General features: G+C 37.9%; 1 protein-coding gene and 1 long non-coding RNA gene across 2 annotated transcripts; one reads left to right on the top strand and one right to left on the bottom strand.

Annotated features, from left to right (window-relative positions):
• Nucleotides 1-4,254: 4,254 nt before the first annotated feature.
• On the top strand, nt 4,255-5,930 carry LOC116251561 (ethylene-responsive transcription factor 3-like). Its single transcript, XM_031625901.2, has one exon. The coding sequence runs from the start codon at nt 4,957-4,959 to the stop codon at nt 5,662-5,664; it is 708 nt and encodes a 235-aa protein (XP_031481761.1). The 5' UTR covers nt 4,255-4,956; the 3' UTR covers nt 5,665-5,930.
• Nucleotides 5,931-22,222: 16,292 nt separating this feature from the next.
• LOC116249755 (uncharacterized) lies at nt 22,223-25,256 on the bottom strand. The gene is made up of 4 exons (XR_004171245.2): nt 24,881-25,256; nt 23,351-23,490; nt 23,138-23,216; nt 22,223-22,705 (listed from the first exon to the last, which is right to left on the bottom strand). It is a non-coding gene; the product is annotated as an uncharacterized LOC116249755 (long non-coding RNA).
• Between the last annotated feature and the right edge of the window lie 992 nt (nt 25,257-26,248).

Here is a 26,248-nt window from a genome sequence, read left to right as displayed (position 1 = left end):
TTGTGATTTTATTAACTTATGCAAAAAATTAGAACGTTGATAAGGGCCTATTTGGTAATAGTAATAAATTGTTGCGGTTTTAACTTATGCAAAAAATTAAAACATATTCATAAAACACTGTATTGATACATGAATGTACCTCATTTTTTAAGAAGGTTAATAGGAAAATAACAATTTGTTACCATTGCCAAACAACATCCAAGCGATGCAGAATCAAACATACTCAAGTGGGATGCGGCTATTAATTTGTTTGGCTGATTGGGTATTTTGCTTAATTGGACAGGTCAAGTCCGAGTCAAATTATCAAAAGTCAAAACCAAATTCAAATTTTTTACTTGTAATTAAATTTGAAACTCTTTTGGGGCAATACCCCAAATTGAATTTGAATTTGAACCGGATTTGAATGTTCTTTTGAAATCTAAATTAATGTATAGTTTGTGCTTAAATTTAAATTTACTGGTGGAGTTAGAAAAAGAGTAAATATCATTTTTTAAAACTTAAATATCAGGCTAAAATAAAATAAAAGTTAATTATACCAAGACCTCTTTTCTTTCTTGTACCTTTAATAAACATGAAAATAATAAAAAAAAAGTCTCATGTTTTTTTTTTTTTTGCAATTTATACGGCGAGAGAAAAGGAAAGAGATGGAAAAGGGCCGGAAGACGTGGCTCTTGTAGCCGCGGTTACGCCTCTCCACAAGGGGAGCTTTCAAAGCGGCGTGTTAGTGGACTAGAGTCCTGGACCCACATCCCGGATCTGGACCATATATCTGGGTCCCATCTGGCCTCGCAACCTTTGAATGGACCTACAGCTGAGTCCAGGTTAGGAGCATATGAGTTGGACCCATGTGATCTGGATCTTACTCATTTGCTTCCAGGTTGGATTAAGTCTTGTTTGCGTCCAGGTTAGGAGAATGTAGGTAAGATAGATCAACATGATCTGGATCTTGCTCATTTTCTTCCGTGTCAAAACCAGTGGACTTATGCATGATCTACTCAGGGTGGATTTAATTGCTAATGGAGTGTTAATGTAATCTGGGTGCGGATGAACCGGATTCGGGCCCCGGGTTTTGCAATTGCTGCTTGTCTGGATCCATGCTAGATTTACTTCCCTCGATATTCCAGACCTGACCTGACCTGGCAGTTTTACATGAGAAAATGTTTCCTAAAAAATAACTTTACTTTCATTGAGTGTTAATCAAAAGCAAAAGACTTTGAGTATCATTTGCAATTCAAGAAAAATGTGCAATGAAGCCATTGAGATGCTTGAAGAAGCCGTAACTTGCCTAGGCTCGTTTGCAGAATTTTTTTTTTATAGGAGCACTCATTCAATATCTTTAATTTGTTTATGGCACTTATATGTATAACAATCAAATATATCAAAACATTAACATGCATATCAAAATAATTTTATGAAGCTGGTGTGGGCAACTGCCCACACCAGCGACCATGTGGCTTTTCGTATCTGACTACCCAAGCAAGAGCTGAACAATTACTTACATGGTATTCACGTCTTGAAACTTACCTTAGGTATCCAACTCTTATAGCTTCCATCAACTAAAAGTCCATAACTTGAACTCCACACATTCAAATTCCCTTTCTCCTTTCTTAAAAAAGATGAGTATTTCAAACTCATGTGCGTTGTATGCTCTCCCCACACTGCAAAACTCCAGGGTTAGTATTTCTTGCAAGGCACTGATTTGAGACTTTGATGGATACCCACTTACACCTAAGCTTGTTTGGAGGTATTTAAACAACGCATGGCTCCAACATAGAGATGTGAAATGAATGAGTGAGCCACATTGAATTAGTTAGATATATGAAAATCAAATTAAATTTGTATTTTGAAAAACTTTTTTTCCATTAGAAATTAGGAAAATTTGTTGTGAAGCTTCGTATTGGATCTGAATTTAATGTTTAATTTTTTATCAGATCTCGATAAATTCGACTGCTTCAACAGAATCCAGATAAACTAAAGATATCTGGATATGATATATTCAGATCCGAAACCGTAAGGGCCACAATGGAAATAAACATACGAGTGCGTCGACCTCTCGAGCCAAGCAAATAAGACTGAAGCCGAGCCGAGTCGAGCCGAGTTGGCCAGGTCATCATCTCCCGCCAAACTCCATTTCCCCCCTTTTCCCGAGTCGGTTGACGTGGGGCCCGATTCCTCGTGCCACGCGATCTGACCTTGCCGTCAGGGAGAGAGAGGGGGACAGGAAGGAGCGCGGGAAAGAGCGTGTGAAAAGGAAAAGGGGAGTGGAGGAAGACCGGGTGGGCGTGTCAGTTAACGGAGACGTAACGGCGTCAACTGCAGGGGCCGACCTTCGCTGCGCCTTTGCCTGCCCTCTCACGCCGTGTCGCATTCTCCCTCCCCTCGACGCAGTATACAACGCATCTTTTCCTTTCTTGACACCTCCTCCCTTGCCCGACCCCCTCTGCCCGGCCTGCCCGTGCTGCCCCACTCCTTCCCTCACCATCCCTCGTTTGGAACTAATATGTTAGACGTCCACATCTTTTAAACTAATTCCAATAGGCGACACACTTCTTGCATTCAAAGTAACCGAGAGAGGGTTTTTTCTTATTTGTGTTCAAGCATGTCGATAGCTTGGATTTGGATAAATATCTTGCTTCTAACAAGTCGGATAGAGAGAAAATTTAACATCCTATCTATCCATAAATTAGATAGGATTCGGACTTGAAAATTACATTCTATTATTTATTTTGATTTACAGTTAGTTTTACATAAAATATCATATTGAATTTGAATTTGGTCTTAAATAAATATCTTGCATTCAATATTCATATGTTCTAAAGGTGAGCCCTTAACATGTCATAATGCGGCTCAGTTTCATTTTTTTATTCACATATGTATATAGACCTTCGTCATTCATAGCCGAATCCTAATATGCATACACATGAAAAGTTGAACATGGTAATATCAAAAGTTCAACATGGTAATATGATCAGTTGACAATCCTATTATTCTTCTGATTGGTCATTTAAGAAACCAAGAACTTGTTGAGATAATTCTAAGTTTCTTTTTTCTCAGGTAACACCCTTTTCGAGTAAAGAGAAGGTTAACAACTCATCATCCCGATCTCTTGCTGACCTTGGGTTTTATAAGAAGCCAGGTGAGGTATGATACACCTATCAACTAGAGTATTATAATTTTACTTTTTATTGTTGAGGGGTATAATAACAATATGAATAAAACAGACGATGTACTTTTTATGCACCTGCCTACCAACTAGCTATGCTACATCCTTTCAAATGTACCCTTTTAAGTGTGCAATTGACAGTTTATTTTAACTCAAAAACTCCAGGTATAAAATTTGAGCTTGTGTATCTTGTTATTAGGGTCTTCAATAACTTAACCAAATAGTTTGGTATTGGAATCTTTAAAATGAAGGAGATCAGTAACTCATTATGTTAATATGGTTGTACTGTATGTTAACAATATAAAAAAAAGGTTAACAAAGCTATTGATATTTTGTATGCAATAAAACAACACTGGACCAAAAGAGAACTTTATTGTTCCACTAATTGAAGAATCTTGAAGTTGAAGTAATCAAACTTAGAGAGACAAAAACTAATTATGGGTAGTGATGCCAATGGATTGGATTCAGATCTAAAATGAAACTTCTTAAACAAGGTGTGACATGAAAGGAAATTTTCACATTCCTTTTAAAAATCAAATCATGCTTGAATTTAAGAAATGACAAGCGGTCAGATTCATATTAAACTAGGTTTTAAATAAATACAAAATCAGTTTTAAATAAATATCCTGCATCAAATATCCATACATTTTGATAGCGGCCTTTTAATATTGCATAATGCAGTTCAGATCCAATAGTCTATTGAAAAGTTAGTTTCAAATTCAATTGTAAAATTAAAATTCGGACTCGATTGAGAATTTAAAAATCAGATTCAATATAACATAGACTTTTATTCACCCGTATTCGAATTGGATTCTAAATCAAAGAAATGAACATCCAAATTGGATATAAAAACGGGTGTATCAGGTCCCAATTAGATCCATTGACATGGTACACCAATGGAGGTGAGATAGCAAAAAAGAAAAACAAAATCGTCTTAAAAAGAATAAGGTAAATAGTAGGGGGTTTTGGAGAAATTTGGAGGAAAGGGGTCTTTTTTGTCATTTAATGTGCGGACGCGCTCCTCCATCCTCATTCCTCCCCCTGCCATCACTCGTTTCTCTCCTTCTTCTGCTTTATTTCCTCCCCCTTTCCCTCCAAACCTCTCCAATAAATCCCTCCCCTCTCCCCTCTCTCTCTCCAAGCCTCTCCTCCTCCTCCTTCCCTCCCTCCAAGCCTGCCCAATAGCGTCCTGCAGCCTCTTCTCTTTCGATCTAGTTTTGTTTCGATCTCTGCACAACGTATTTTCCTGGTTTGGGACAAGAAGAGAGGAAAAGGATAAAGGCTTCTGGTGGAGCGAGCATTTTCCCTTTCTGTCGGTTGTCTTAGTGGGTTCCTTTTTCCTCCCTATTTGGAGGAGAATTCATGGAGTTTTCTCCGATCTAGGCCCTCCAGCAACGCCCTTTTGGTTCTTCCTTCCTTCCCTTTTTTTCCTTTTCCTGATATTAGATCTGTATTTGTCCCGTGTTGCGGAAATCGTTGGCGTTTGATCCTTCTTAAGGGGTTTCCGCTGTTGAGAGAAAAGGGATTTCTATAGATTTGGTTGTATTTTTTGTTGCTCTTTTATGATCCTTTCTTCCCGTTTTTGGGGTTAGATTTGGTTCCTCTCTTTTCTATTATAAGAAAAATTGTTTTCCCACGTTTTGAAGAACTAAAGAAGGGAAGATCGGAGGGTCTGCATCTGTGGCCTCTATTGAAATCGTTGTTTCTGGGTGTTTCTCTATCTGTGAGTTTGGGCGGTATTTGCTCCAAGGATTTTGTTGGATTTATCTGGTATTTCAACACATCCAGACGCAATGATTCCTCAATCAAAGAACGGGTTTAAGGAGGGTGGGGCGCCCCTCACCAAAGACATTCATTTCAGGGGGGTCAGGAAGAGGCCATGGGGAAGATTCGCTGCAGAGATCAGGGACCCGTGGAAGAAGAGCCGCGTCTGGTTGGGAACGTTTGACACGGCGGAGGACGCCGCGCGGGCCTACGATGCGGCCGCCCGGGCTCTCCGGGGGCCGAAGGCGAAGACCAACTTCGCCTACGTCCCCGTTGAGGATCGCAGCACCAGCATGAGCAGCACCGTAGAGTCATGGAGCAGCCCCAGAAGCAATCACCACGCTAAGGCCCCATCTAGCTGTGAGGTCGATCTGAAGATGGATCTGAACCTCGCTGGAGGGCGGCACCGGGGCGGTTCACCGGGCGGCAACTTCGCGAGCGGCGTGGCAAGGAAGCAGAAGGGCACAAAGCGGAGCTGTGCCCCGGATCGGAGGAGCGCTTGGGGATGTGATTGGCCAGGCCGTGGTTTGATGCAGAACGGGTTCATCGGTGGTGGTGGTGGTGGCGTTGATCCGAACGAGTGTCACAGCGATTGTGATTCATCGTCTTCGGTCGTCGATGATGAGGTGACGAGGCCTCCCCTGGCGAGGAGGCCTTTTCTAGATTTGAATTTGCCACCTTGTGGGGATGGCGATGATGACGATGATGAATTTTGCAGCATATCTTTGCGGCTATGAATTTTTATCTTTCAGAATAGGTGAGAAAGAGAAAAAATGCGATTGAAGCGTTCGGTCAAGTTTTGTTCTTGATCTTAGAGATCCTTCAGTCGTTTGGGGATGTTTGGAAGATGACCAATCTCCCCGATGAGAGTGATCAGAAAATTAATTTGTTCATAATATGAAGCAGAAAAAGGATGGCCTTTCTTTTCTTATTGTTTCTGTTTCACCTCACTTTGTAATTTAATCAATCATAATGGTATACAAAATCGTGGATTCGAGAGTTACTTCGTGAATCAGTGTGGTGTTGATTCTTCTTTAGTAGTGCAGGAATTCCAAAAAAGTAAGAAGAATTATGGTGACTATGGTGGGTATTTGGAATCATAATACGGTTCTCCTCTTTATTCTTTTTCCCCTTGTATTGGAATGGTGAATATGAGTGGGTTTGGTCAAAGAGGGATGGCTGTGCTTTTTGATTTCATCCCTTCCTTTCTTTGCTTCGTTCCCGCTTTCTTTGAGTGGTTGGCTTCACTGGTTGGTTCTTTTTAGGTCGTAATTCCTACAAAGAAGGTGGACCGGTATTCTAGGGTAGGAGAAAGAAAGACTTCAATGGCCTATAGCTGTTCACCTATCTAGTTTTGCAATTATTGTCTGAAGTCATTGAAGCTATTTTTCTTCTGTTTGTACCATTCTTCATGGTCTCTTTCTTTCCGTTCCATCTTAATTAATGGAAGTACATATGGATTCTTCTGTATGGAGGACGGATCCTCAATTGATAATTGGCTAATTTAACCCCTTTTTCTAATTTCTGCGCCATTTCTTTCTGGCTATTTGCTCTTTACTGTTTTTTTGTTCTCTTAACAATGGTTAGTTTGTCTTTCGGAATGGCGAAGCTTCCTCTTTAGTTCAGTTTGCTTCCTTGGATCTTCCTTTCTGTTTGTTATTGGGTTTGGACCGACCTGCCAGATAACTTGCCTTGTTGTTCCGTGGAAGATGATTAGATGCCAATCGATAGTAATTGAATGCTATCCTTTCTTTCTTCCTTCTCGATGCCAATCGATAGTAATTGAATGCTATCCCTTTCTTTTCTCCTTCTCTGCTCCTGCCTTTGTCTTTCCTTTTTCTTCCAATTTTGATGCTTGCTTTTCTACGTTTCTTGGTTACTTGGCAAATCATGTTTCAGTTTCATATTCACATTCATTGATAACATGCTCGCGTACAGAATTATAATAGACCCCTAATTGCTTTTTTCTCGAATTTCCGTCGTTTACTCTCTCTCTCTCCCTCCATTTGTGCCCCGAAAACATTTAGATTGACTGAGTTTATTGCGGACCTGTGGCCATCTTTCAAAAGCAATTTTTTTTTCCTCTAACAGCGAACCAAAGGAAAAGAAAAAGCAGACTTTACTTCTTTGAATGTGATTAGTGAGATTACCCCCTTAATCGGTGGGGAGGTGTCATCTCACACGTTGTCTTTCCGTCCCTCCTTTGCTTTTGTTTTCTTGAGATTGTTTTTTGTTTCTCTTTTCGCTTGTGATTCCTTTAAAGCACCGGAAGAAGGAAAAGACTCATCAAGGATCCGCCTTTGATGGCCAGTGTCCCTTAAGTCACAACTTCTTTTTTGGTGATTGGATGCTGAAAAGCAACGTGGTCATATGACCAGATTTATTTGTCTGTACCCTGTGTAGTTTTTAACCATTTCTCACTGGCATTAATCTATGGTCTCATGGTTGATTGTGCAGGAGAGAGAGAGAGAGAGAGAGCCATGTGAGAGAGAGAGAGATGCCATGTGATGGCTCGTTATTTCATCTGTTGGCTCATCTCTGTATGTTTTTAGCCTTTTCCACAGGGGCATTAATTAACTACTATGAGAGACGGGTTGGGGGGGAGGTGGGGAGAGAGAGAGAGGGTGCTGAATTGCCTTGGGAAAGATGGAGAGAAGGGGTGCCGCATTTGACTGTGAATGTGGTAGGGGTAGCTTTCTTAAAAGAATTCAGAAATTATTAATGGGGGCTCATGAATCATCAGGATCCAGAAAGTCTCTAGCACCGCGCTTGTTTGGTTGTGGACGGTTGTGGCCGAGATTTGCTTCTGGTCGCCCACCAAACGCGTCTTGGCAACTTGGTGGGGGTGTTGCAGGCCCTACTTCAGGAATTATGCCCCTTTACAGAGCGAGGGAACAGTGGCAGTTGGTCAAAGAGGCAGGCTCTTAACCTTCCTCCCTTTTCCTTCTTTTTCCTTTTCTTTTCTCGTCTCCTTCGTCCTTCTCAAGGCCGGCCGGCCCCCCGGCCTTTTTCTCTCATGAAAAGAATCGCCAGCCTCTCAATCCTAGTGCGAGCTACACCAGGCATATTCTTTGCTAGAAAGTCGGAAGGAAAGCTGCTTGGAGTCTTCTCCTCCTCCTCTCTCTCTCCCCACCTCTTTCTTTCCATATTGCTAGAAATTGCTTCTTTTTATGGGCTTTGGTTAGTAGCTTTAGACACCACCATGATATATGGTAGGCCACAAATTTTAATTCACTTATGGTATAGGAAGAAGATACGCATACTCATCTTACACCAGTAGTTGGTTGGCTTGAGTTAAAAAAGAAAAAAGTTCGCCGTGTATTTGTGCAGTGAACTGTAAGCAAGCCACGAAAGATGGCCTGATTCATGGGTGGGCATGAGCAGAATTAGCGGATTCTATGCTTTGTGGGCGGCATTGAGTTTTGACCCCACTCTTTCATGACACAAGCCCCCTCGGCCACCAACATCGAACTAGATGTGCTCTCAAATATTCAGTCTTCCCCAGACATCAGCTTGTCAAATTTGAGCTTAGCTGAAGTCATGCATTATCACGCCTGAGCTTGAGACTCAACATCAGCAGTTGAGCTTGGTTAGATGAACAGAAATAGCACACAAGGGGATCATTATTGCCCAAGGGTTGGTATTCGGAGACATTTCAACCTAAGGGCATAAAGGACGAGGGAGGCTCACCATAAAAGAGATCTAAAATCTCGAACTAGAGACCTCTCTTTTTACTATTTTGTTTGAAGGCAATGATGGCAGCATTATATGTTTCAGTTTGGCTACTGCACCGCACACCATTTAAGACACAGAGTCATAGTACCGACCATAATCGAACTAGAGACCTCTCTTTTTACAATCTTAATATAGAAGAAAGATAACTAAATATACTTTTTACATCATTGGCGGTTCCCAATTTTCTCTATTATGTTGTAAGTTAATGTGCCACCCAGATGGTAAACGAATAGAAAAAAATGCATTTTGTTTTCGTAAAAGGCACAACTTCTTTCAATAATGAGGTGTTTTCCATTTGTTTGAAACTCCAAGATGAGGGAACGATCCTGCACGGGTTTGACTGCCCATATATTTCTTTCTGGGTTTAGTTGAGAAGCAAAAGTCTTTGATTCTCAGTCGAATCCCTTAAAGTTCAAAGCAAAATCGCTGCATGTATTAAACCTGAATAAGTTATCCCAAGATTTTTCCGAAGAGTCTTCAAATAGCTCTTGCACGACGCTGACATTTCAGCTTTGCAGACGACTTATCTGAGCAATCAAATTCCAATCCGTGCCTTAGAGATAGAGACGCCTAAACGGTGTGGAGCTTGATCCTTTATGGGCAATGAGCTGCTTACTATGAATTCTATTTGAAATTATTATTAGGGATGTGAAAGGATCAGATTCAAATCAGATGTACCTGTTTCCATGTCCGATCTATCAGTTGTTTAGATATTCAGATTTGCATCCAAATTATACAAATGAAGAAAAGCCTAATACGATATACAAATCTGTTATTCAAACTCACAATCCAAATCCAGCTTTTATGTTCACATCTGAATTGGAGCATGAATTTTAAATGTACAACAGAATCCAAATGCCATTACGATATTGTTAAGAACTGAAGTGCAAAATAAATAGATACTTGGTATATGACCTTAACAGGAACAGAAAAAGAGGAAAAAAAAAATCAGTGTTTATGTGGTTCCACAACAATGTCTCCATCCATAGGAGAGTACTCTCTACCAGAGAGAGAGAGATAGGTTCCATTAATGTCATCCATGATTTACAAGATCTCATCCCATAATATGAGGAACGTTAACAATTTTAGCTGTTACATTATTTTTGAAGTTACAACCCATAGATTTGGTGTTGCCTTTTCTATTGCAATCTCCACACTGATCTCCACTATTTCTTTCTTGAGTGGATGCTTCAACCATAATAGTCATATCTTCAAGATTATTGTCTTTAGGCATTAGCACTAACTGAATAGCATTGTCATCTCTTGCCACAATCTCCCCACACAAACTCAGCGGCCTTTATAGGGTGTTGAGTTTGCGCTGGAGTAGATGAAAACAAAATCTAGAGAGAGGTACGATCATGATGTCTGCAAGTTGATCATTGATATGAATGTGATTGTAACAGTAAAATCTCATCGTTGAATTGATCATGAATAAAGTGCACATCAATTTTGAAGTGTTTAGTGGTGCGGTGCAGTTTTGGTTATACATACAATTTTACAATATAGTTCAATTCAAATCTCTCTTCACATATATAAAATTAAACAACCTGTTGCAATACAAAGTGAAACTACACACCAGTTATACTTTTACCAGATTTCACAAGTGGTGAGTCCAAGTCGAACTTTGACAACAACAATTGAGTATCATGACTTATATAATCAAGACAAGGCGAATCTAAGAAGAATGTAGATAGAACAAACACAAAATTACTCAATTAAAGTGCTTCTATTACACAAAATTAAAATCCCACAAGATGATTCAATGCTCAATGGTGTTGCATGGACTCTTTTGAACTAATACACATGTGTATTTAAAATACAACAAAATTCTAATACAAGAAATTCAAATCTTAAATCTAAAATGGTGGCTCTCTTGAAGATGCGTGATGACTCAATCTTCAATGGCACCTCCAATATCCAACAAGGACAATTTTTCATCCTCCTTGATGCGTCTTGCTTTCCTTTAAGCTGGCTGCAGAATGCATGAATCAAGTTTCAACTGCACAACAAGTTAGAGTATAAAATGGCAGTAATAAAGGCTGCCAAAACATAAAAATAAGACTTCTCATGTATATGCATATGTGTACTAACCGGTTGTTAATGCAGAATACAAACGTCTTTTAGTATCTTTTATGTCAAAAACATCTAGACTTAGTTAATGCCGGCTAACCCAAGTCTAGATTAGTTCGATCGCATTTTATGCATGAACTCAAAATTACACAACCCACTAACCTAGATTTCTAGAATACAAAAATGATCTTAAAGGTAACAACTAAAGACTACGAACTAGAAGTTTGAAAGCATACTAATCTAAACAACTAAACTAGAAGGAGAAATGCACCAAAATAACAAATGTTCAAGCAAACCATGTACTTTCTCTCCCTAGAATAGCTATTATTTAAAAACTAGGTGCATCTACTAATTAAAAACTAATTTTCATCTAAAACTATTTTTTAACAAAACACAACTATTTTTCCTGCTAAATTGCACTATAAACTATAGAAATTACAATAAAAATAAACACCTAATACAAAATTGGATACTTTTTCTATCTAGAGTGTAGAAAATCAACCAGTAGCAATCCGCAAGCTAAAAATAACTATATCCACTAGTTACCAACTAATATTTATCTACAAACTAATTGGAATGAAAGATAATCAAATATACTAGAAAAAGGTGATTTAAACTAAAAAATTACAACTTAGCTACTAAAATTAAATCTACACTAGTAAAACTACCAGCGAGCATTATAATAAGCTAAACTAAACTAAAACATGAATACAAGTTTCTAAAAATCAAATCTACAACTAACCTAGATAACAAGCATTATTACATCAACTAAAACAATGGAAATTAGCATGTTGTTTACTAGGAAACATTAAATGACACTAATTCACCATTAACAAACAATAAATTGAGACAACTACAACTAAAAACAAAAAAAACTGCACGAAATGGGAAAGTACTAGGTGCTGGCCACGTCCAATCCTAAGATCTCCACTTTAACATACCTAAAACAAAGTGAAATGACTAAATTCAAACAAAAAATGACTTATCTATGCTATATCAGTAAAATGTCAATAATTATGCTGTAATTCAAAAGGAATCTAAACAAAATAAAAAGGATCAGTCCTAGTAATAAAATTACTGAAATCACTCCTATTTATACTAATGCACAACACTTAGAGCAATGCAAAACTAGAATTTTACTACATGAACAAATAAAAGTCCAATTTATACCATACACTCTAAAGTATGAATAATAAATTTTAGACTACAACAAATAAAAGTGATTAACAAAAAACAAACAACACCTACCTAAACCAAGATAATCACAGTAAAACATGATTAACCACTAGTTTTTGCTTAAAAACTAATCTAAATAACAAATAATTATCTAATTTACCGACCTATAGCAGGAATTGAAGGAAACGGTGCTAAGGAACAACATAAGACACATATGCATTGCACTCAAACTAAAGAATACAAAGCACAACAGTTTACAGTATTAAATTAGCTACAAATATGGATTAACAACTATTTTATATAAAAACTAATATAATTGAAAGATAACTATTCATCCATTCTACAATAAAAATTGCAGTCAAAACATAATAAGCAACAAACTAATATGCATACACACTGATATAAAATTAGAAAATGCAATAACAGCACACAACTAAATTTAACATGCATCATTGCATCTAACTAGGAATTTATACAACTAAAAAAAGATCTTGAAGTAAACATAACAATTAATTACTATAAATTAATTCTATACTAATTGGAAACCTATAAAAATGACTAGTGAACAATTATAGCAACTAAACATAAAGTAAATGTCATTGACACCTAAACTCTATCGACTTTAACTAGTTAACTAGTGGTATAACTACAGTCGCTACCTAAGACAAGATAAAACACACTAAATTCACGCTTGAGAATTCAAAATTAAAAGATACTACACAAAAGTTATTGTCCAAGACCAACACGCTCCACCTGGCTAAAGAGGCTAGTCTACATAAATGTTAGATCTACTCCAACAAAAAATAGCTAAAAACTAAAGCCTACCTGCTAGAAAACACAAATGGTGGGCAGTACATGATGGAAAAACAACAACTATGATGTATACTTATAAGCTACTCGACCCCTTTGCCAAAAATGCATACACAATCACTGAAATACCAAATGCATATCAATCTAGACAACCCAAACATTGATTTAGCAAAAAAGTAACTAAGAACAAATATTCATTTACTGCAAAAAAGGAAATCCTAAAGCCCTATGACTGAAAATCAAGAAAAAATGTGTAATCTATGACACAACAAGCAAGAAATCATGAAGACCTACCTAAAGCAGGTTTTGAGCTCTTTGAATCCCGGATTGGGCACACCATCCAGCTTTTAGAATCCTTTGTTGGCATCAATCCTTCACCCCACCGAGTTTGGCTACTAGGTTTTGAGAGAAATAAGGCATGGAAGAAGAATGGGTCACGACTAGTTGAGGGTTCTCCACCAAGAGGTGTCACCTAGGTAGTTGGATGGAGCTACTACTAAGACGTCACCAAGGAAGCTCCAAGAGGAGAGCGAGAGGGAACGGGAGCAGTTGCGCCCATCGTAAAATATGAGCTAGAGTTTGCACCCTAGCTCCAACGTTTTGTCATTAATTTTTCAAAATGCGTCTCTCAACTCACTTTTTATAAAAACACTCCTATCTCCTTTATTTTCTACTTGATTCATCTAGTTTCTACATAAACCTAAATTCATTAAAACAAAATGCAAGATCTAAACTTAAATAAGTGTGAAATAAGACTCAAGGGCATAAATTCAATAAAAAATATGGAGTTTTAAGATAGACAAAAATGATTCTACCTTTAGGTGGCAAATTTTCACTTTTTTGCACGTAATTTCTTCGTTTGAGGTCTGATTTCGATCAAATTCAAACCGCAACTCATTGAACCTTACCCAAACACAAACATGAGGATTTAAACATTAAATTACATCAAAATTACATGAAAATAATATTAAAAATTAATGCATTTCATGCATTATGACTTACTTCATTGATAATTAATGAGGTTGACAGACAAACATGCAGCCAGGGGGGGGTGTGTCTAGGTCATGGCCCCATCCCAACTCATTAAAACAAAATACATTACATTAATTGAAATTTTTTTTGTTGCATAATGTATTTTTTGGATTCGAATTTACTTTGGCTACCTAGATATGTTCATTGGACCGTTTGGCCCGCCCTTATAAAAAATCTTCACTTTGCCCCTGCATGTAGCATTGATGTACACAAAGGAATTGTAGAGTGAAATGAGTTGTAAGAGCACAATGTTATGCTTCTATACTAGAATGCACAATAGTAGACAAGATAATGTTCAAGAAAGACAACACAACTACCAGTTGCTTTTTTTACCATCAAGATTCCCAACCTAGTCGGCATGAAAGAATGCAATGAGATAAGACTTAGATGTGGGTCTCAAGTGCACCCATAGTCAATGGTAGAGTTAACATACCATACAATGTGTTTGACAGTAGCACCATGAACATCAATAGGAGAGAGTCAAAGCCCCATGAACAAAGAGTGCATAAATTGGCAGACCTTGTTAACAATGTATGCAAGGTCAGACTTAGTCATTGTGAGGTACTGTACGACTTCCATGATGATTCTTGGTAGGATTGGCCAAAGGGACACCACTAGTTTAGATAAATGAGTACCAATGGCAAGAGATATGGCAGTAGCTTTGACATTTTTCATCCCCATGCATTGAAGAAGATTGATCATATACTACCATTGGCTTATGTGGAGACCATCTAAAGAATACCTCAATTTCAAGAAAGTAGTGTGGGGATCTAAGGTCTTTAAGAGCAAATTCATCGCTAAGTCTAGTCATAACTTCCTCAAGATATCTGTGTGAACTTTTAGTAATGAGAATATTGTCCATATAAATAAACATAAGAATTATATCTTTGCCCTCAAACAACAATAATGACATGTCAATCTTGGAGGAGACAAAAACCAAGCTCAAGAAAAAACTGATTGAAGTGCTGGTACCAAACACATAGTGTCTGCGCAAGCCCATATGAAGACTTTGATAATTTGCAGACATACTAAGAAAATTGAGTGTTGATAAATCCATGCGGCTGATGCATATAGATATCCTATGATAACACTCCATTAGGAAAACACATTGTAAACATCGAGTCGGCAAATAGGGTACCGACAAGAATATAACGATAGTGACAACAAATTATACTTAAAATAAACATCTGCTTCTTATGTGAAATCTCAAACAACTAATTGTGCTTTATATTGCTCCATAGAGCCATTTGAATTCATTTTGATCCTCCAATTGTTGATATTAAGATGGTATGTAGTGGGGTGAGGGTCCAAGTATTATTGTGCATGTGAGTTGAATATTTTTCTTTCCTCGCCTATTGCCAGGGAGCATATTTATTAGCTTGGGTGAGGGATAAATAATCAACACCATGAGGTTTTTGGAATGTGTATAGTGAGAAAAGTTCAAAGTTTCTTCTTTCTAAACTGCAGTGCGTGAGCATTATATGGACATAGATATGGATAACATGCATATCGAAAAGCCGTTAACATTTATAATCTAGATGTGGATCAAAATGTAAGAAATATGGTCATTGCATCTTAGTAACAAGAAAGAGCATTTTATTTAAGTAAAACAAAAAGAAATAGTCTCAAAACTTGTGTCGTATGTATGCATGAGCGAGAAATCAAGGCCGATTTCAACGTTAGTGTTCGGCCTTTCTTGCCTGCCTGTTCATGCGCATGTGGACAAATGATCTTGTATTTTATCCTATTTTCCTTTAAATATGTGACAAGAAACTTATAATCAACAACCAATTGATTTGAACAACCTTTATGTGTCGTTCAAGTTCATTTTCAATCATTGTTTGGAAATATTTAAATATATTCATTCTTCAAACTTATATTTCAGAATGTAAGTCAATCTAAAACAAGATAATCCATCAACAAAGGCAATACATTGATAATGTCCATGCAAAGAAGAGACCAGTCTGAGTCCCCAAACATCAACAAAAATCAAATTTAAAGATTGTTGAACATGTATGAAATTTTGTCAAAAAGTAGAGCATAAGCTTTCCGTAATTGACATGCTTCACATTGTCTATCATCATTGCTTGCACTATTTTGAATGATGAATAAACCTTTCTATCATGCTATCTCTCAAGAGAAGCACACTCACCAACCATAGCATTGGCTGACTGAAGATCACTTATTTGCATTCTATTGAACTGCAATTTGTATGATCTATTTGAACTAGTTCCTTGAGCAACACTTTTCTTGGTGTGGATGTCCTTCACTTAGCAATCATTACGATCCAACTCGAGAAAACACTATTATCTCTTGCAAGCTTTTGAATTGATATCAAGTTTTCATAAGAAAAGTAGAGAGGTTTGAAGAGAAAGAAGAGTTATGAATGCTTCTGATCTTCAAACCTACTCCATTCCCTATCTTCACTTGCTCGCTGTGTGATAAGGCTCATGCATAAATAACTTACTCATTTTAGATGTAACATGATGTGTTTTCCCAAACTTGGGGTATTAGTTGCCATCTCTCATGCTGTCAAAAGCCACATTATATTATTTTGGCATCAAACTTGGGGTGTTCAAGGCCATTCACAAGGAGCCATATTCATACATTGGTAGACAAGCTAATATGTAAGTAATGAATTCATCCTGAACTCACTTTGAGGATAAAGTGAGTTCCTGAGTGATATTTTTAGTTGTACAAAAATATTTTGATATATATTTATTACCCCTCTTTAGTTTTGAAGTAACTCTTTAGTTGTTGCATATATTCATCACCCCCTCTTCAATTCTGAGGTTGCCCTTTTAGTTGTTGCATGTGTGTCGTAGATCATGCTACATACTTCCTCTTCATGACAATCTATACTTCATCTGATGACTTTAATCCAACTATGTGGTTGTGAACTACATCTGCAAGTGAGGACTTGATGCAACTTAATAAAAGTAGATTATGTTGCTGCTTTTTTATATTTTGGACTTTGGATTTTTGTACTATTTGACTTGGAAATCCATTCTTTAAAGCTCTTATTGGAACCATCTACATATCCCATTAGATTATAGTCTTCCAAAAGTGAGATGAATTGACTCCCTATAGAAGGATCAATATCTATCCTATAATAAAAAATATTGAAGATCGTTGGGAAAGAAAGTATAGGAAATTGCACACCTATCTAGGTGTTGAATGAATGTTTCCTTAGAAAGATGCCATGAATGTTGATGCTACTCAGACAAAAAATTGATGTTGTGCAACTACCCAGAATAAAAAGAGAAAAAAAAGACCAACGTTTACATGGTTCAACAATAATGTGAACATCCACTAGAGAGTATACGCAAATAAAGATGTTCTTAATATCATTCATGATTTATAGTGTCTCATCCCATCATATTAGTGTTGTTATCAATTTTATCTTCTTAACTTACGAAGTTACAACCAAATAGATTTGCTACTGTATTTTCTTTTGCTATCTTTATGCTTGCTTTTATGATTTCCTCCTTTAGTAGATCCATCAACCAGTTTATCGACTTTAGGCATTAGCTCCAGCTCGATAGTGTTGTCAACTCTTGCCTTAATAGATATATTAATAGTTATTAATTTGAAATTGAATCAAAATTTGAATTTGATTGAATATTTACTTAAAATGGATTGTAATCAAAATTCAATTAGCCATTAGTTTTGAAATTCAAATTTGATCTCATTTTTTGATCGGACGTTAAACTTTTTCATATCCAAATTTTTTAAAGTATTTTGTTCAAATATTTAATCTGAATATGATCACTTGACACCAAGTACATACTAGTGTAGATTTAATCTAAACTTGTATTGCAGTAGTCGATCAAAAACTTGTGTGGACACCCCAATATGGTATTCATGAGTCTTGGATTGACCAGGATGTCATCAATGTACGCATCAATGTACTTGTACATCTGGTCATGAAGGATGGTGCCCATAGCTCTTTGTTTGGTAGTTCATGCATTCTTTAACTAAAATGACATTATAGTGTAGTAGAAGGTTCCCCAAGGGTAATAACAGAGGTCTTCAGTTGATCCTTGGTTGTCAACTTGATTTGATTATATTTAGAGTAGTTGTCTATATAAGTGAACATTGCATGACTAACCATATTGTCGACAAGTAGGTCTGTATTCAGCAGTGGGTAGTTATTCTTGGGTGTGGCATTATTGAGATCTCTAAAATCTACATAGATTATGACTTTTCAATTCTTGGCACAAACACTATGTTTGTGAGTCATTTCAGATAAGCAATAGCTCTAATGAACTTAGCCTTGAAGTGGTCCTTCATTCATTTTTTACTTTTCCTTTGACCCATGAATCTGGATGTTTTTACTTCTTCTTCACCAGACAACTTATTGGTTTGAAATTGAGTTTTTGTTCTACAAGTTTCGGGTCTAGGCTTAACATGTCCTCGCAAGTTAGGGCGATCACTTCCTTATAATCATTCAATGATTATGCAAGCCTACCTTCTTCTTGTAGGCTCAAGTTTGCTCCAATTTGTATGATTTTTTTGTTCTTTAGTTATTCCAAAATTGACCTCTTTGGTGAGGCTGTTCAATATGTTTGAAGCAAGCCATGATTATACAATTGTGCTTACTCTATGAATTCTGCTAAATTTAATTTTTGCCCTTCATGCTTTACCTCTCTTATGGACTGCTTGGCTCTTACATATCTCTATTCCTTGTTTAGAGCATCATTGACAATAGAAGTTCTACACAACCAGTGTTGTTGTAGGATTTTGGGATTGGACACCAATTTGTAAACGGGTTGGGATGCCATCGTGATTATGTGAATATAATGATGAGAAAAAGAGAAATTGGGCTAAAAAAACTTGACTTTATCAATTTAAGAGAAAATGACTCAAGAACCCTATTGTCTCTACAATACTAGAGAAATAAAACAAGACAAGTTGGTAATAACAAACATTTTAGGACTCTAAGGGCTTTTCGATTGAACATTAAACCTCCATGTGGCTGATAGCCTAGCATGATCATCATACAGAAGCCCTTCAGTTGCTCAAAAAATCTTTGGTACAATGAGTGGTCCTTGATGGCTGCTTCCTTGATTCTGCTATCCAACTTGAGGAAAGTAGGGCCCTTTCACTCTATTGTGTTAGCCTGTTCAACTGTTTTTTCCAGTCACAAGCACTTGAGGCTATCACTTAAAGTCACCTCCCTTGACTGTTTGATGTTGGGGACCAGAACAATATATACCACTCAGGCTTCTCAACTAAATTTTTAGCTAGGACAGTGGTGAGTATTCATTCACAGCTCCATTTGTTACAAAATTGATGCAATGTTGAGGAAACAATGTTGGCTTCATGGATCAACGGCCACATGAAGAGCAAGTTATAGGATAAGAACATGCCAGTGTGCACCCTCCCAAGCAATTGTCCTAGGCTCAGCATACTCTGTCGTTGATCTCTCGCACCTGACTAAGAAGAAAACACCGGGTCTGAATAAAAACTCTCATATATGTGTTCCAGAAGAAGGATGTCAGTTCTCTAGGAAAACATGTATTGCTCCTTTTGCTCTTTCCTAGAAAAGTAGTTCCAGACTACTTGTTCCTTTGTTATATTATCCATCATCTGCCTGTACGTACATAGTGATAGATGTTGTCCCTTAAAGGTTTGAAAACTGTATTCTTACTGAACAACATGTCGATAGAACCACTTATGTAGAAACCATGCGCAGTTTTTTAAGTATGACTGAATCATGCATAGTGAACTGCATGAGTCCTCTGTACAGGAAGGCTAGGCCAGCCACTGCAAGAAAGTGACATCGATTTTTGAAGCTACCCCACATCTTGAAAAGCAGTAAAGTGCGAAGACCGTGTGCCTCGTTTATTGGCCAAGATCATGAGTCCAACAATACACTGTCATCACCTCGCTTGTCATGTGCTGAGCCTTCTAAGTCGAACTCTTATCTTATCTGCAGTGTCTTCAAAATGCACATAAAAATTTACCAAATGGATGTGATGACTGTCTCCCTCCTTCTTCAAGTACCAACTCCTTATGTCAGTCAGGTGGAACAACATGTCCTTGTGGTTGCATGCACTCGTGCTAATCACAAACCGTTTAATCATGGGTTCTCTAAGCCGGCTTGGGAAGAGCAAGGATGTCTATGAAGTCATCCATGAGTAGTGCCGCCTATCCCCATGGGAACCAAAAGTTGGAGGTAAATGGGATCCACTGCTCTGTGAAGGTTTGAATAAGGTTGTCGTTCACCACCTCACAAGGTGACAGAGCCATGGTTTCCAACCCACAATTGTCTAGGCGATGGGGAAACACCAGCAAGAACTTCTCTAGCCAGTTCACGTACCACTCTGGCAGAATGGACCTAGTCAGTGGGTCTCCATGACGTGGTGGCCCAAAGTCTTGTAAGGATGAGAATGATACTAATTGAGATAGTTTTTAGACAAGTCTTAGAGTTTTGAAGGTTTTCTAAAGTTAAGCGTCTAAGACTCTAAAATATAAAATTGGGGGCAAAATGGTCATTTGGCAAGATGATGACACCTAGTGTACTCTAATTTCCTAGGCTTTAAATGTTGCGTGTCTAAATGACATGGTTTTGACCCTAGTTCAAGTGGACGGCCCTACGTTTAAATGTCTTCAGAAAGTTAGCCCAAAAATCACATTGTGAAGGGGTAAAATGGTCATTTTGGCCAAACCAAAAGTTTGAGGTAAAATAGGGCATCCCTGGCATAATTGTGAATTTTCAGAAGAATGCAAAAAAATTTTATTTTACTAAAAATTGTGTTTTGATGCATCTTTCTATTTGATCAACAAACACGAGCTAAATCGATCTTGCCGAATCGATCCGGTTGAAGGTAGGTGTTTGACGTGTAACCCGTTCTTGGCGGCAATGCCAACTTAAATTTATGGCGTGTCAAAGAACTTGACTCAGTCATGGGTCAACCCACAGCCCAACTTGGAGCCTTCTCTAGCAAAATCTGGAGGCTCATGACCAAAGTCAGAGTTAACAGACCAAGTCAAGCAGTTGTTTGGATCGGGTCCAACCAAGAATAACTAGGTCCAGTCCACAAGGAGGCGATGGTTGGCAAATATTCTGTGGCGATGATGCTTGATCATTGTCATCATCATCATCCTTGTCAATCATCATGTGGCTGTCGTTCAGCCAATCAAAAAGGGGAGCCAATTAGAACTTAGAAGACCATCTATTTAATTGCTTGTACCAGTACCTTATCAAAAGCATCTAAGTACTAAAAAAAAATCATCTATTGAGGAGCTCTCATGCACTGGTCGTGACTCATGCTTCAATTATTGGATGCATCACATTCTTCCGAATGTATCACACACAGATATAACACACACACATATATATATATAACCCAAATTTCAAGTAAATATGAGTATCTCAGTGTCTTGGAAGAATTTTTTCAGTATAATTTTGATGGATTCCGTCATTTCGCCATAAACCTTCAAGATTCAAAATTGAGATTTTTATGGACATGGTCTAAAAGACTAGTTTCATCAAATAAAATATGCTAAATGCATATTTATAAGGTCTAATCGCAATAATGCGGTCATGTGATCTTTGTATATACTTCCACAATACGAGTGTATGTATTTCGAGAGCAATATTATATAGCTAAAGTAGTAAAGTCCATGCACACTAACTCTGCTGCAGCTGCCCGACCCCCACACAACAATACGAGTGTATGTATTTCGAGAGCAATATTATATAGCTAAAGTAGTAAAGTCCATGCACACTAACTCTGCTGCAGCTGCCCGGCCCCCACACAACAATACGAGTGTATGTATTTCGAGAGCAATATTATATAGCCAAAGTAGTAAAGTCCATGCACACTAACTCTGCTGCAGCTGCCCGGCCCCCACACAACAATACGAGTGTATGTATTTCGAGAGCAATATTATATAGTTAAAGTAGTAAAGTCCATGCACACTAACTCACTAACTCTGCTGCAGCTGCCCGGCCCCCACACAACAATACGAGTGTATGTATTTCGTGAGCAATATTATATAGCTAAAGTAGTAAAGTCCATGCACACTAACTCTGCTGCAGCTGCCCGGCCCCCACACAACAATACGAGTGTATGTATTTCGAGAGCAATATTATATAGCTAAAGTAGTAAAGTCCATGCACACTAACTCACTAACTCTGCTGCAGCTGCCCGGCCCCCACACATGCACATACTTAGCTCCGCTGCTGGTTACAAGATCCCCTTGGATTTTCAAAAATTTTGAAGCCTACTTATTTTTTCAGAAAATTTTTAGTTGTAGTAAATATGAGTTTCCAGCCCTTCTAAACAAACGATTTGGCATCTTTCACAACTCCATGTTCGGAACAGCAAGGCACGCACACCGCCTGTGTAAAATATGGGTGTCCGACCTGCTGCATGCAAAGAAACACACGCTAGGAAAAATATCTGTGGCTGCGGCACTTCTATGTTCTGTTCTGCAATTTTCTGAAGAATGTAAAGAAAGTAAAGAAGGAAGATAATTGTATAGCTAGAAAACTAAGTATAGTGGGAAGGACGCTGGTACAAGTTCCTCTTGCAGCAAGAAAATATAATGGCTTGAGTTCTTCAGATTGTAACAGTTTTCTCTTTATCAAGGTGCTTTTAACCCCCTATCGTCTGTGTCTCTTTCCTTCCCAAACATTTCTTCCTGAGGCTTTGTCATGAAGACCCAATTGTATTCCAGGTACAAATTCTGGAAAAGAGATTGAATGTAAATCTCATTGTACTTGCAGACGTGGAGTCCAACGCACAGCTGAACTAAACGAACAGTGAGTTGCATGATTTTGCAGGCAAATTCCCATAAAAGCTTCCATGCCCAATTGTTCGGCTAGGACAAGGAAGAGATCTTTCATTTTCTAGTGCGCTACAGAACCTGTTCTCTGATCAAACATATAGATCCTCTCTTGCCCAAATTTTCTGGTTTTGCCTACATTGCTCATTTGTCCACCTGCCATCAATCAGCTTTTAGATGTCAGTGCCTAATTCTGAACAGAAAGAATTACATTGAAAATTTTCTCTCTAAGCAAACTAGGGGAATTGAGACTAAATGTTCCAAAGTTTGTGAGCAGATCGTAGATCAGGTCATTGGGCATTGTCACTTGTGAATGCAGAGGACCAACAGAGTCACATAATTCATGGAATATTGAAAAGTACACGACAATTATATATGTGCATGTGGTACATGTTGCATGAAGCACCAGGTGACTTGATCTCAATTTACAGCTGTAAAATGTGCAAAAGAAGTAATTCTCATGGAAAAAAACACCAAATACACTCAACAGATATCCTAAAACTTGACTACTCTATATAGTTATTACTGGGTACACTAATCACATTTATGTGCTCAACATCTAGCAGAGTTCACAAGTGAATTAAGTACCGCGCAGAGGCACAATGTTGACAAAGCGTGCTATCCTGCTGGTCACTTCTTGGAAAGGAAGCATACAAGTTCCAGTTCCCTGCATCAAAGAGGCAAGATTACCTTTAGGGAATGCTATACCATTTTGTTCATTATGAAAATGTATCTACACAAGAGAGTGCTTTTTCTTCACTAGTAGGAAAATCAAATCTTTTTCTGGCTTAGAATACTCACTATGTCCTTGAGGATTAGAAATGCAATGAAGAACAACAACAAGAAAAGAATTTCAAACTCTGCCCATCTAGCAAATGCAGAAGCTGAATATATTGCTCTTGTAGCCCTTCCGCGCATTGTTCTACAGATTTGAGATGGTCCTGTTCAAATGAAAAGCACAAGAAGATTCTGCTCAGAGATCCCTCTGGAGTGGAAAGATCAGATAAAGATCATAGGTGATCCTCAGCAGCTAATAGCTTTAAGAAGATGCCAAACACATGATGTGAACTATGACCTACATGTTCAACCGAAGCATATACAGCAAACATTGGGACACGATTTGGGGAGACTATGACCTTAGCAGTAATCTGTTATGAACCTTCCACGGCAACAATGCCATTGTATATTATATACACCCGATCTAAACCATGACTAGTATCTCTCAACATTAATTTGTTTCTTTTGACAAAAAGAAGAAAAGGAAGAATTTTGTTCTTCCAAATTAAACCAAGTGAAACTATAGAAGCACAGGAAAACTGAAATTTGAAATATCAAAGATGCAGGAAAACGTCTGACCAATGATTCTTCATCAACGATCTCAATATGATCATACCATTCACTTCCACATCAAGGAACAAGAAGATGGTAGTAAGTGTTTTACTGCAAAATGCTATTTTTAATATTTTCCAAGGAGAGCATAGACCACAATCAGCAATTAATGTTGGAAAATAAAGAAGATTCTTCTTTTTTTGTTTTTCTTCCTCTGCAAATTACAGAAAACAAAACCACCCTCTGTCAGATTCAGCTTGATCATGGTTGACCTGAAACTGAAATTGGAGCTGTATGTTCACATAAAATCGGATCACAACCGAAGCATTCTCTAACGTAAATGCCACTAAAAATGAATAGATCTGACACTGTGTGTATAAATCTGATAAAGACAATATTAATCCCATTCTGATACGATCAACTTCTAGTTAGACAAATTTCATGTGGCTCAGAGCTGTTAAGGGGACCGGTTACTTGAACCCATCACGGTGCACCGAAACTGTCCCAGAAAAATACATTGGTTCCTGCTAAGTGAAATATCTGGAACATAGTAGTAGGAGTTTAGGTGAAACAACAGAACATTGGGGTAATCAGTAGAAGTCCGTCAAGTTCATCACTATGTGGTCTCAAGGCAAATCACCTAATTTCATTGCTTAAATGATGCGCACTACCAGAATATCTGGGAATGTTCAATTAAAGGCATGTAGCAGCAGAAAAGGTTAAAACTAACAAGCGGAAAAATAGAAGAACATATTAGTCTCATCTGAAATTGATGATAGAAGAAGCCATTCTGTTCCGAGCCATAACAAGGAAGACAATAATAGGAAAACTTTAAATGTCTCCCATTGTGTCCACGAAAGCCGGGGATTACTACAACGACGCAATTCGTTGTTCCATGTTTCCTCTTTAACAAGGGAAAAATAAACAACCAAACAAGTAAATGAATAAATAAAAATTACATGTGAACATAAATGGCAGGAGAAAAGAGGGAGATGCAAGAACCTTATGCTCTTCAGAAACCACATGGAGGAACAACAATGCTGTAGCAGATTGGAGCTGGTTTGGATTTCCTGTGTGCGCAAGTGATTTGGAGATTCAAGGGGAGTGAGTTAAAAGAGCAGGGAATTAGATAGCCGTCTAGTAGTCAACATGAGGTTCAAAGAAGCTTGAATGGTAAGTAGGGGATGACAATCGAACTACCCACTTGGGGTTTGGTAGCAATTCTCTGATCCAAACATCCACCTCGAAAAGTTACATCACCCTTTCCTTCTTTAGCCAGATCGGCCAGACAAGTGTTAACTTTCAGGCGATTCTGGTCGTGGAGAATGCCAAATGGAAAGGTAGCTTAAGTGAGCAACGTGACTTCGAGAGGCATAGCAGCTCCCACCTACCGACACCACATATGTTGCCGATAAACGTTTGCTGAAGAGGCAGCAAAAAAAAAAAAAAAAAAAAAAAAAACAAAAAAAAATTCCGAAGTTTGTGGATGACCAAGTCCAACCTCAATCGTCGTTTCATTTCATGTGGTTTAATAACTAGTGGCTAAGATAGAGCAAACCCTCATTCACTTTTTTAAGACCTAACGTAAATCCTGAAATATAATGCACCGTGAAGCTAAAATTGTGGGAACTAATTGTTCGGAGAACTCTAACTTGTGAACCTATTCGCTCTCTTTCCACATTGGATATTCGACAAAAAGAACGATAATTGCAAGACTAAAGTCATAGAGATGGTAGCTAGATCGGTCTGAGATTTCCCGTCGGGATGAGTCGGATCTGGAGCGCCTGAGCAGATAAGCTCAACGCATTGTCCCAAACATGACAAATAGGACCGTGTTGTCAAACAAGAAATTGGTGGGTGCTCCTATCAAGTTAAAGAGCTAGATATGGTTTGGAAATTTTTATTTTATTTTAACTGTAATGGTGATTTTGAACTTTTGATTTTGTGCTTCTTACGAAGGATATACAGTGCATCATATCGGCTGCAAAGGAGAAACATGTTGGCAAATTCCGAGGTTGAAAATATCAGTTTTTTGGTTTTCATAAAAACTTTAAAATATATATTAATTGTTTTTTCAAATAAAACTAGGAAATATCATGAAATAGATGGGTTTGGACGATGGATAGCGGTCAAAATGCATCTCTTGGATAAGCAGAAAGAATATTTTATCCTACCACCCAAGAAAGTAAGCAAAGCCTCCACCTAACCATTCGTCCCCCTTAGGTGCCACTCTTATCATGCTTAAACTTCTATGTTGGTGCCCATCCCTTTTTTACAACATAGAGCGTTGACACCTTGAGAATTCGAAAATGTCATCTCGATCAACAAATGTATGCAAATGTATGCAATGCACCTGTTCATACTGACAGG

Source organism: Nymphaea colorata, chromosome 3 (assembly GCF_008831285.2).
Source record: "Nymphaea colorata isolate Beijing-Zhang1983 chromosome 3, ASM883128v2, whole genome shotgun sequence".
Lineage (NCBI taxonomy): Eukaryota > Viridiplantae > Streptophyta > Magnoliopsida > Nymphaeales > Nymphaeaceae > Nymphaea > Nymphaea colorata.
This window is presented reverse-complemented; position numbering and strand designations above follow the sequence as displayed.